The following is a 13,179-nucleotide window of genomic DNA, read 5'->3' as shown; positions in this document are numbered from 1 at the left end:
AAAATATATATATTAAGGTGTCGTTTGGTAACATTTTTGTTTTTTAATTTTTTAATCACAAAATGAAAGTAAAATTTTTATTTTTAAAAAATTTATTTTTAAAAAACAAAAATGCGTTATGTAACCACTTTTGTTTTTCAATTTTAAAAACAGAAAACAAAAGTGTGTTCTGTAAAGTTCATTTTCATTTTCATTTTTTGATTTGATTTAAATCGGGTCAAGATCCGGGGTTGGATTCGGGTTCGAGTCAGAAGTCGGGTTCATCACCAAGGCCGTGAGAAGGGGATTTGGGTCCGGGTGTGGTTGTAATCCAAAAGATTGATTATGAAAAAAAACTGTTTAAAAAAATATTGAAAGTGATTTTTTTTTTGTTTTTAAAATTTTGATTTCTAATTATAAAATTGAAAAGTAAAAACAGTTTTATAGAACATGTTTTTGAAAAATATTTTCACTTTTTCAATTTTAAAAACAGAAAACTGATTAAAAAAGTGTTACCAAACGGTACCTAAGTCCTTCATTTTTTTGGGCCCTGTGCAATAGCACATCTTGCACCCCATAAGGGCTGCCTATGGGTGTGAGTTACTTAACATAAAAATATCAAATCATGAACTTTCATTCTTGTATACTTTCATAGGGAACAAGCAGGCCAACTCACTACCATGTACTGATGAGAACAAATTCAATGTTGATGACTTACAAAGTCTCACAAACAATCTCTGCTACATGTATACAATATACATCTTTTTATGAACCACTTTTGTTGTTATACTCTTGTTCTAGTTCTTGACCTGAATTTATTTATTTTTCTTTTTTCTTTTTCCTTTTTCAGGTATGCAAGGTGCGACAGATCAGTGTCTTATCTTATATATTTTTGAATAAATCTTTGTTCATTTTCTTTATTAGTTGCAAAACCAGTATGTGTTTTTTCTTCATGTGATGAAGCTCCTCCGGCTTACTATGCTCATTTGGCTGCATTTCGCACCCAACACTGCATTGATAGGGATGGCAGCCTTCCTGCGATCCATGATAATGTGAAGAATTTGATGTTCTATGTGTAAGAATCAAATTTGTTTTACTTGTATTGGGATTGTTTTTGTTTTAGACTTTTGCCATGAACTTTACTTGAAAATTAGTTCATTATTATAGGTAGGTAGTAAATTGGTTCCTCTGGCATTGTTGGTGTCGCCGCCGATGTCATCCATACCAACAATAGATCTTGCTATCAACGCTGAAGACGAAACAGAAACCCATCTCACATAACTCAGAAAGTCTCGTGCCCAACATCACAGAATGAAAAGGACGAATGGTTTAGTTTATTTGTTTTGGTTTGATCTGGGCTATAGAAGAAGAAAAGAAGAACAAGGAAGAAAAACAGGGGTGGGTTAGTGAATTTGGGTTAGCGATAGGGTTTGGTCATTTAGGTTTAGTTTCATTTACTTTTCAAATTTTGATTTAGTTTTTAATCTTTTATTTTATTAATTAATGTTTTTTTTATCTGTTTAAAAATTTTGTTTTTATTAATTTCAAATTCTTAGTATTTTTTTTAATAATTTTATATGAAATTTTAAAAAATAATAAAAAAAATTAATGATGTGGACCAATAAGATATTGCCATGTGTATAATGATTTGTCACTTAACATCGAGGTACCTACGGAAGTTCTAAAATCCTAACGGAAGGTATTTTTACTGTCAATTTTTTTACTTAGGTGTTAAATTGCAGCTGCAAGATAAACTTAGGTATTTATATCGCAAATTATTCTTAACTGAAATTCCAAAAACCTACTTTATTTTTCCTTTTTTATAAAATATAGGGTGAAAAAGCTAAGGGTGTGTTTGGTAACAATTTTTGAATCAGTTTTCTATTTTTTTAATTAGAAAAGTAAAAATATTTTTTAAAAATATGTTTTATAAAATTGTTTGCACTTTTTAATTTTTTAATTGAGAATTATTTTTTTTAAAAAAATTTTGAAAATAAAAAAAAAATCACTTTCAAAATTTTTTTAAACAATTTTTTTTTCTTAATCAATATTTTGGACTTCGACCCCAACCTAAATTTTGGGACTCGAATTCTAGCCCCGACCCCATTCTCGGGCTCAGACCACAGTCCCAACTCCAAATCTAAACTTGGACCCGACTTAAATAAAATCAAAAAATAAAAATAAAAATAAAAATTATAGAATATTCTTTTGTTTTCTGTTTTTAAAACTAAAAAATAAAAGTAGTTATTAAACACATTTTTGATTTTTAAAAATAAAATTTTGAAAACACAAATTTAATTTTTATTTTTGTGATTAAAAAAATAAAAAAAAGAAAAGTATTACCGAACACCCCTTAATTTTTTAAACACGGGATCCAAATAGGAAGAGAGATACAAACACTACATACTCTCTGCAAATCTATGTTTTAATATTGAGGAAATTACACTTACTATGAGATTTTAAAAGTTCTTATGTTTTAATATTTTTCTAACGACAATGCCAATTCCAATGCCATTGGTAGCTACTCCGAGGACTTTTCTGGCACCGACAACAAACTTCGAAAAAGTCATCAGAATTGGCATAGTCGATGGAAAAGTTTCTTGGTATTTTTTCGGTGATTTTTCTAACGACAATGCCAATTCCAATGACTTTTTCGGCGTCGGCAACAACTCTGGTGACTTTCCCGATGCTGGCAGCAACTCCAGCGACTATGCCAATTCTGATGATTTGTTTCAGTTAACTTTATTGTTTAGCATTTATATTTCGTTATGATATTTCATAGTGTCAAATTTAGTTTCATAGGGTTCATAAGTTCGAAACTGGTTTTACAAGTTTTAAGGGTTCTGTATAAAGGTTGCTCTATTTTATGATGTTATTGTATATTTTTTAATTTAATTTTTTTTATTTTGTTTCTAGGTTTGAAACTGATTTTCACACTTATATTTTGTTTTAGATTATTGTTGTGTATTGTGTGCTGTTTTATTTATATTTATGAGTATTTTTTGTGTATTTTTTTCTCCATTTGGTTGATTGATGAAACTGGTTTCAATTCTTTTCATTGTATATCATTTTTGTTTTGTTTTCATAATCTTTATTATTGTTTTCTGACGAAACTAGTTCCTTGATGAAGAAACTACTTTCTTGGTGAAGAAACCGGTTTCTTGGTGATTTTTTCAGTAATTTTGCTGGCAAAAATACCAATTCTGACGACTTTTTTCACGCCGATAGCAACTCCGGTGACTTTTCTGACACCGACAGCTACTCCGGTGACTTTTTCGCACCGACATCAATCTCCAAATAGTCGTCGGAATTGGCATTGTCGTCGGTAAAATCACCGAAAAAATCACCAAGAAACCAATTTCTTTGAGATTTTTCCGGCGACAATGCTAATTTCGACGACTTTTTCGGTGCTGGCGGTAACTTCGACGACTTTTTCGGCACCGACAGCTACTCCGACGATTTTTCTGATGCTGGTAGCAAATTCCGGTGACTTTTTTCGGCACGAGTGACAACTCCGACAATCACTGTAGTTTCATTTATTTTATTTTTTTTAAATAAATATGAAGAGAATTTTAATATTTTTTTTATGGTAATTCAATTCCATATATGAAGTTTTTTGTTTTTATGAATCTTAAATTTAGATTCTCTTTTTAATGTTTTATATGGTTTTTTTTTTTAAGAAAATCATATTTTCAGTTTAATTGGTTAGATAATGCCATATTTTGTGGCATTTATTTTTTATGTCATATTTATCATAACCTTAATAATTTTTCCCATATTATTGAAAATAGCCTTCTAATATTTTCTACCAAATTTATATTAAAGTTTAAAAAGGCAAACATGATATTATCTTGTGGTGAAGTGAGAAGTCTATAATTTTATTTTAGGCTAATTAGGATTTTTTCTCCGAACTTTGACATGTACCAAATCATGCTCTCTGAACTTTTTTGGCCGTTAAAAAATTCACCATGAACTTTTTTCATTCAATTTTATTGTTTCAATGATTGTTTATGTACTAAACCATGCTTTACAGACTTTGATATCTACCAAATCATGCTCCTCAAACTTTAATATGTACTAAATCATACCCCCTGAACTTCAATCCATGTTAGAATTTTTTTACTTAAATTAGACAAAAGTCTTTAAATCTAACAATCTCAATAGTTTAGGGAGAATTTTTAACGACAAAAAAAATTCAGAAGCATGATTAGGTACATATCAAAATTCGAGAGAGAAAAAAAATCATAATTAGCCTTTATTTTATTTTTCACATTTGACAATAAATTAGAAAACCATTCTAGTTTCCACTATTGAAGCTCTTTGAATCCAACCAATATTTAAAGTGGAGCAGATATTCAAATTTGGTGAAAATGCAGCACATGTGATATTTCGACAACTTTCCCAAGTCTCACATGTTTGTTTGTGTGACGTTAGATATAATAAGTGCCTTGTTTTTGTTCCCATTCCCAAAATGATCTAAAAAAAGAAAATATGGGTTGTATTTGATTTTGAATGACTTTAATTAATGTGAACGTTAAACACAAATAAGTTAATTTTGTGACTTCATCCATTTCATACATAAATACACATGTTTCAATGGTCTAAGTTCGTATCACGCACTGATGATGTCTTCAATTTATTTTTTTGAATGGTTTTAATTGACTAATTAATGGATACAATTGTTATGAGATGAAGAAAAGATAGATATGCATAGGGATTTGGGGTGGACGCAGAGATAGAAATTATTCAATTTTATACAACTCAGGATAGAGTATGAAATAATGTTTTTTGTTTTCATAGAAAATATAGTGGAGGCAATAGAATTGAATTATCATCACTTATTTACCAATGCATATCTAACGAAAGTGCTTATTGTTGACATTGTCCCACATGAAATAAATGGTAGAGAAATGAGCCATATATAAGAATATGGGCTACTCCACTCATTGCCAATTTGTTTTGAGATGGAATCCCATGATTCACAACATGACATCAGAGCCATATCCCTTAGTTTTGAGATGGAACCCCATGATTCACAACAGTGCTAAATTATTAAGGTGGCGTTTGGTTGGAGGTAATTGAATAGAAAAGAAACAATTTTTATTCCATATCAATGGAATGCTCTTTCCACCATTTTAGTGGAATGGCTATTCCATTTTAAAAAGAAAGGAATGACCATTCCAATGTAACAAGAAAAAAAAATTAATGATTTTTTTATCAATTTTTTTTTATACATTTTAAATTTTATTCCATTCCATTCCTATTCCTATTCCCATTCCCATTCCCATTCCTATTCCTATATTTTCATTTCTTCCAATCAAACGCCTAAGAGGTGTCTAGCACCACTATAAAATGACACTTTTAAGAATAATTAATGATATTTTATAAAAGATTATATTAATTATGTGAAACTCAATATTAAAATATATCGATATAATATTTTTAAGTTTAACCATTGACTAAAGTGAGTTAGGTCCGTAACTAAAATTCACCAAAACCAAGATGCCAAAAAAAAAAAGTTTTCTTGTGTGTTGTCTGAGCCCGGAAATATAATGCTTAGTATTAGAGAAATTTACAAAAATACTGATTTTTGGCCTAATATTTACAAAATATTGCCGCACGGCAGAAATTACTTTTATACTGTCTTAGTTATTTTTTTATTTTATACTGTAAACACAAAAAAAAATGAGGTCTTCATCTTCCACACCCACAGACAGAACCACCACAGGGTCACCAGAACAATCGGAAAACAACTATTAATTCCGGTGAGATTGAAAAAAAAGAAGTAAAATTGACGTCTAATAAATAATCATGGCAAAACAATTTTAAAACTTTTAGAATTTGGAATAAGGTGAATGGAATTCCATCTCAAAACCAATTGACAATGGGAGGTTTCACCTTATCCCAAATTCTAATATGGTATCAGAGCAAAAACAAACACACACAAAAAAAATCTCCAGCGACTATCCAACTCCAAAAAAAAACTCGATCGAAGTAGCTCCAAAAAAAAGGAGCCACCGAAAATCCAAAAAAATTGACCCAAGAGCCAAAAGTCAAAAAATGTCATTTGTGATTCGGGAATAGTGAGCGAAAAAAAAAAAGAGAGCCACTAAAAATCTAAAAATACCGATCCAAAAAGTAGAGCAAAAGAACCACTTGTGATCAGGGATAGTGAGCCAAAAAAAAGAGGAGCTTATGATCGAGTTGTCCAAGATGGTGAGCATATAAAATAGCCACCATCTTGAGGGGATGTTAGAGAGTCCCACATTACTAATGTGTGGAAAGATAATTAAATATATAACAGGAATGTGCTACTCCTCCCATTGCTAATTGATTTTGAGATGGAATCCCATGCATCTTATCCCAAATTCTAATAATTAAAAACAAGCCGAATCTTAAAAATATGGAGTTTTCTTCTTTTAGAAAAATATATTTATGGAAAAAAATTTACTATGTGTGTACAAATATGGAGTTTTCTTCTTTTAAAAAAAGATATTTATGGAAAAAATTCAATAAAAGTTGAAAAAATATGAGAAAGTCAATATGGGTAGCCAAAAAGATAACCATGTACCTTAGCTAATAAGAAGGGTAATGAATTACCTTATTTTGTTTTTTTTTTTCCACATTTTTTAACTTTTTTTTTTCTTTTCAAATTTTCCCATAAAATATTTTTTTGTTTTGATAATAAATCATATTTTTGTAAAATTATACCTTAAAATTCATAAAAAAAAGGAAATTCCCCTTATACTATTTTTTTAATTTTTTTTTTCAAATTTACAGTTTGGGTTTCTAAAGTGGTTGTAGCCCTAGTTGTAATAGGGGTTTCTATACGATTTTTTGTTGCAATTTAGATTGCAGCGCTAGTTGCAATAAGAGTTTCTACGTAGAATTTCGTAAAAATGAAAAAAAAAATATTTTGAAGTTTAAAAATAAAAAAAAAAACCTAAAAAAAAAAAGAAATTTATTCCCCTTATTAACAAAAATTCTTGGACCCATAAACTTATAGAGCTGGGCAGGACATTGTACTAGGCATCACGATTGCCTTTCTCTATTAGCACAATAATAAATAAATATTATATTTATCAAAATATTTTAGGATGCAAATTGATATGAAAAAAAAATATTTAATGATAGTTAATAAATTAAATATTAATTAAAAGTGTGTACTACAGTTTATCATTAGCTAATGATAATATAATAGATGCTAAATTTAACTCATATAATTATATTTTGTAGCTGTTAAAAATATATATAGATATATTTTTCTTTTTTTACAAAATTATATGATATAGTATTACATCACAAATTTGGCCATTCATTAGAGATGATTTAATGGTGATTAGTGGTAGTTTATTTTTTGTATCAGGTTTCATCTTAAAACACTATTGTACATATTGGATTACAATTCCAAATATTGTTTTAAATATCTTTGTTTGATATTTCTATCAAATTTGTCACTATATATATTTTTAGATCATGATTTTTGATATGGTATTAGTAGTTGTTCTCATATGGATTATGCTACAAGTGTCATAGTCTTTAAACTAAGAGAGATTTGATAGAAACACGTCTACATATTATAGCCATGAAAAAAAACTTAAAGTTATGCAAGTAAAGATTGTGCAAAGAAAAAAAAAAATCCTGGGGACAGGGGTTGGTGATGGAACATATTTGACTAATTAAATTCTCTTAAATGACTTGCCCAAATGTTAATTTAAAATTTGGAAGAAAAGAAACTAGATATATCTTCTGTTCTATACATTTCTTGGTATAGAGTTTAACCATTGTAGTTTGTCTGCTACATTACTTGATTCAGAAGCAAGCATCTAACTTTTTTTTTTTTTTTTTAAATTTCAAAGTGTAAAAATAAGTTTACTATGCCAAGTTGTTTTAAGTCATAAAAATATCATTTTTGATCTCTTCACAGTCTTACTTTTAAATTGAGAAGACTTCATGTCATTAATTAAGTTCACACTCAATCTCAAACTAAGCTCTTAAGACCTACCAAGAAGAAAAAGGTACCCTACTCAATTCACATACTATAATATAGTAAGTGCCTCTTTTATTAATCTTCTTCATTCACATGAATATATATATATAGGTCTGTCCAAATAAGTTAAGCCACAAAAGGCGGTTATTACATTGACAGGTCAAGATCATGTAACTATTCAGAACTTTGACTCATAATTCTATGCATATCTGAATTGAAAATGGGGTAGTCTGCTAAAGTATGACACAAGATTTAATCCTTACAAGAATGTCACTATAAAAAGGCAAAGCAATAATATATGAATCAACCAACTTTTCTCTAGAAACAGTTTTCTACATAGTTGTATAATATGGAAGAGGAAGAAGCATCAAAAGATTTGTTTGGCAACTTACCAGATGAAATCCTTTGCCAAATCATTTCTTTCCTTCCTAGCGAAACATCACTCGAAACCAGCTTCATCTCGAAAAGATGGAGAGGATTGTGGAACATAGTTTCAGTTCAACAATCAACAATAGTTGGCATTGACACTGCTGTCACTAAATTCCTCACTCGATTCGACAAACTCAATCCTTTAAGCCATCCTAGGCGGCTGCAGTTACAAGATGGCGAAAACAAACTACTCTTAGCTACACTTGCAGCCAACAATAAACTCAGAGTTGATTTTTCAGCTAAGGAGAAAGAATTTCCAAGCCATTTTGATTTGAAGCTGCAGCTAAATCATCACCATAATTATGCTAAAAATCTTTGCTGTTCCACTACTTTCTATGTCAAAACTCTACATCTCGAATCAGTTGGCTTTGCCACCAAGGAGGCTGTTTCTTCTCTTGTCACTAAATTTCACTTCCTTGAGAGCTTGAAAATCATCAAGTGCAGTGGCTTGAAATCTCTCCAAATTGAGTCAAGTAGTCCAAAGATTGTAAACTTGACAATTTTGGATTGTCCTCATCTAGATTATCTTCACCTTAAAACTTCCAAACTTAGATCCTTTCGATATCGGGGTAAGCTCCCAAGAATTTGGCCTGAATATCATTTTAATTTGGCAGATGCCATGCTTGATTTCAGACAAGGTCCTAGAACAGATAGTGTCATTAGTAGTAGTGACTTTGACCCTGCCATGTTAACCATAAAAAATGCTCAAGTTATTACTCTCTGTAGGTGGACTTTCGAGGTATGCTCTCAAACCAACTTCAACCTTCTTTTTGCCTTGAATTTCTCTCATTACATAATAATACAAATTCTATTTGAAATTGACTTGTTGCAGACCTTGATATGGCCCTCACTTTTTCCCATGGGAGAGACTTTTCAATTCTACAAGCTGCATGAACTTTGGTGGATTGATTACTCAGAGGAAGATTACAGCACAGATTCCTTAATAGCCTTTCTAAAACTTTGTCCTGCCTTGGAGAGGCTATTTGTAACTGTAATTTTTATTTTTTATTTTTCATCTAAAATTTACTATTATCTGACTAACCATCTAAAATAATGTTTATTATTTTGTTCACTTATTTGCAGGTTGACCCCCAAAGCTATTTGGTGCCAAGAATGAGTAGAGTCTCAAAGAAATCTACTAGCCATACAGAACTTGGTCATCTCAAAGTGGTCAAACTTGAGGGTTTTAAGAAGCAAGAGGATGAGATTACATTGATTAAGAATATAACAGAGATACTCACAGTAGAGCCACTTATTATTATATCAGCATCAGAAGTTTCTACTGACGGACCTACTCCTAAACATGCTCAAATGAGTCTTTGACTAGTACTTAAAATTTTGTCAAATTTATATTATAGAGAGGATGCATATGTAATAATTTTGAACTATGAATGGTGTGATAAGTTGACAAGTTATGTTGTATTTTGTCCAAAAAAATGTCAGCATAATTACTAGTATTAGGTTTTAGAGTAATTAGCATGCTAAAGAGATAAGGTTGTAATAAAATTATGATGATGAGGAACAATTCTATTTATTTGCTTCACAGTGTCTAAGAATTGGCAACTGGTTCAAGATTTTCAGAGCCATGAAAGAAAAAAAATGATGATGAGGAACAATAAAATAAATTGTTGATTTGCAAAGTCTGTTTACAATCAGCTAAGTAAGTTTTTGGGGGGGTGTATAAAGCCTAGTGAACACAATACATGATACATAGACTAAAAAAGCCAAAAGCCAAGAAAAAATATAAAATAATAAAACCTTTACTCAATGATCTAAAGCTAACTATTTATCTATCTACCTCTTGGATCGATTAACTGTGAAAAAACAGCACTAGAAGTTGCATCAGATTCTTGGTCAGTACTCATGAAGTGCAGAGACATATGACAAGTGTCATCAGCTTCTGTTTGGGGAAGCCATTCTGGAATATCAGGAATATAGTTAGCACTATTCTCAGCTGACACAGTCTGTACAGAAGCCTCTTGAAGCTGAAGAGCATACTCCAAATTCCACAGAACATCTCCCATTGTTGGCCTCTCAACACCATATTCAGCCAAACATTTCTCAGCTGTTTCACCAAACTTTCGAAGAGAGTCAAGGTTTATTGATTCAATCAAGTGGGGGTCAATAATCTTCTCCAATCTTCCTTTCTTTTGCCAATTCATAGCCCATTCTGCTATGTTAACTTGTTCCCTTGGAAGAGTGGGATTTATAGCAGGCCTAGCACACAAGACCTCCATTAGTACTACTCCAAAAGAATAAACATCTGATTTCTCTGTAAGCTGCTGACGGCGATAGTACTCTGGATCAAGATATCCGAAGCTACCCTTTACTGCTGTGCTCACATGAGTTTGATCAAGAGTAGGGCCTAGCTTGGAGAGTCCAAAATCAGCCACTTTCGAAGTGAGATTCTCATCAAGAAGTATGTTTGTTGTCTTGACATCGCGGTGAATAATGATGTCTGATGCTCCTGTATGAAGGTAATGCAGCCCCTTTGCAGCTCCAATGCAGATTTCTAGCCTTTGTTTCCAAGTAAGAGGAGAAATGTTAGAGCCATACAAGTGTTTCCTGAGAGGACCACCTGCCATGAACTCATAAACAAGAATCATCTCATTGAGTTCCTCACAGTAGCCTATGAGAGAAACCAAGTGTCTGTGGCGAAGCTTTGATAGCATTAGAATTTCTGTTCTGAATTCATTAAGTCCTTGTTGTGATCTCGGGTTTCCTCGCTTTACAGCTACAACAGTTCCATTTTCAAGGACACCCTTGTAAACTTTTCCAAATCCTCCAACTCCTAGAAGAAAGCTCTCATCAAAGTTATTGGTAGCTTCTTTGATCTCAGCGAAAGAGAGAATTCTTCCTAAACTGAAGGAATGCAGAGTTGAAGCAGAGCTACCAATGGAAACTTTTGAGTTGGAGATTCCCATGTGAGTAGGAAATGACAACCATGATGAAAATTGACGCCTTGGCTTCTTTGGATCAACTCGCCGCCTGTAAAAGAAGCCTGCGAAAAGTAACACCAAAACTCCAAAACCAACTAAGACAGAAGAAATAGCAAGCACCATCCACTTCTTGCTGCTTGAAGACTTGGAATCTATAACATCAGCTGCAAGGCTTCCATCTAAGCTTCCAGTAGGACTATTCATTTTCAGGATCTCTAAACCATTCAAGATTGCATTTGAAGAAAAACCTCCTAAATTTGATGGACCAACTTGGACCAAAATCTTTTTATCCGAGTTCTTAGGAAGATTTACCACAAAATCAGCATAATAGGCTGCTGATAATAACTCCATTGTTCTGCTTGAGATATCAAAAGTGTTCAATGCAGATTGCTTATTCACATAAACATTGAACACCAGATTTCCAAGCGATATGCTGACAACATCACAGAAATGCATCCTAAGAAAATAGGAGAAACCATTTTGAACCTTAAATGACCATGAAATGTTGAACTTCTGATTAGTGACATTCGCATCAGCCATTTCTTGAGCTGTGGAATAAACCCAATTCGGCGCAATCTCAGGTGAAACTCCATCTGGGAATTTTACTAAACTGGGATTTTTAGTTACATTCCTTGCTGAAGCAGCATTGAGCAAAAAAGGCCCATCTGGTTCCCATGTTCTCCAAAGTGAATCATTCTTGGGGGTTATAAGAGGACCCCCCATGTTGACTCTATAAACCGTTTCGTAAGCTATCTCAGAAGGAATTTCAACTGATGCCCCTAATGGAATAGGTGATGCAGTAGAAGGAAATTGCTTGTTTGGAACTGAAATAACCTCCACTCCATTAATAAATGCAACTGAACCATTCAATGGATTCAGCTTTAGTACCAATTTTCTCCAACTTTTTCCACTCAAATCAACTACATACTCCTTGATTAAAGGGGTGGAGTATCCAGAGTTTGAGAGAGAAAACCTGTGGAGAAGAGTAATCCCATTAGCCACAACTGAGAAACAAGCAGATCTCAAATCATAATGTGGATTCTCAACAGGGTTGAAATGCAATCTCAGCCAATGGAGACCAGCTTGCTTAGTGACAATGTTATAAACCGAAGCTTCACCAAAAACCCGAGCAGAATTGTACAGATTCATATCATTTGAAGGACTCATCTGGGGCTCTGAAACAACAACAACAGTAGAGCTAGTTGCTACAGTCACGTATGGATTCCCAGAATCAGGCTCAAAAACTCTGCCATCCTCTAGTTCCATCACCTCATTTCCTCCACAGTTAATGAAAAATCTGTCTTGAGGAAGAAAAGAAGCACATACAAAGGTAAGGAATGTAACATGTAAAATACAAAAAATGCAGATAATGTTTACTTTTCTTAAATTAAACAACATTGTGTCTCTCTTTAGCTACTACAATATAGTAGAAACAATACTATAAAACTATATATAATATATATATACACACACATTATACTTAAAACAACATGGTAGAGAGAGAGAAAGAGTTTGGTGAATGTTAAAAGGAAAAAGAGGGAGTTTTGAGGGGTAGTTGTGGTTGTGTGGGATGAATCATAGTGAAGAAAGAAAGTTGTGGTATTTCCAAGATGTGGTCTGTGAGTGAATAAATGGACCAACTAATGCTTTAAAGTGCTTTTAAAGAATAATAAATAAATAAAAATAAAGGTGGATTTGGGAAGTTGAGGCAACTGACTTAACTGAACTTGTGTTTGTCTCTTTTTTTCATATATTCGCGGCAATTAAGGCAATATGAGGCATGTTATGATGCCCTTACCATGCCAGCCTAACAATCTAATACTAAAATATGTACAAATCAGA

General features: G+C 32.2%; 2 protein-coding genes across 2 annotated transcripts; one reads left to right on the top strand and one right to left on the bottom strand.

Moving 5' to 3' along the window:
- The first annotated feature begins 8,222 nt into the window (after positions 1-8,222).
- LOC115704214 (F-box protein At2g39490) lies at positions 8,223-11,203 on the top strand. The gene is made up of 3 exons (XM_030631430.2): positions 8,223-9,137; positions 9,231-9,389; positions 9,482-11,203. Exons 1-3 carry the CDS (start codon positions 8,319-8,321, stop codon positions 9,719-9,721), a joined length of 1,218 nt encoding a protein of 405 aa, XP_030487290.2. The 5' UTR covers positions 8,223-8,318; the 3' UTR covers positions 9,722-11,203.
- Positions 9,999-12,842, bottom strand: LOC115704213 (receptor-like protein kinase THESEUS 1). Its single transcript, XM_061104277.1, has one exon. It carries the CDS (start codon positions 12,733-12,735, stop codon positions 10,189-10,191), a length of 2,547 nt encoding a protein of 848 aa, XP_060960260.1. The 5' UTR covers positions 12,736-12,842; the 3' UTR covers positions 9,999-10,188.
- Between the last annotated feature and the right edge of the window lie 337 nt (positions 12,843-13,179).

Source organism: Cannabis sativa, chromosome 1 (assembly GCF_029168945.1).
Source record: "Cannabis sativa cultivar Pink pepper isolate KNU-18-1 chromosome 1, ASM2916894v1, whole genome shotgun sequence".
NCBI classification, from domain to species: domain Eukaryota; kingdom Viridiplantae; phylum Streptophyta; class Magnoliopsida; order Rosales; family Cannabaceae; genus Cannabis; species Cannabis sativa.
The sequence above is the reverse complement of the archived record's forward strand: the minus strand, read 5'-3'. Positions and strand labels throughout refer to the sequence as shown.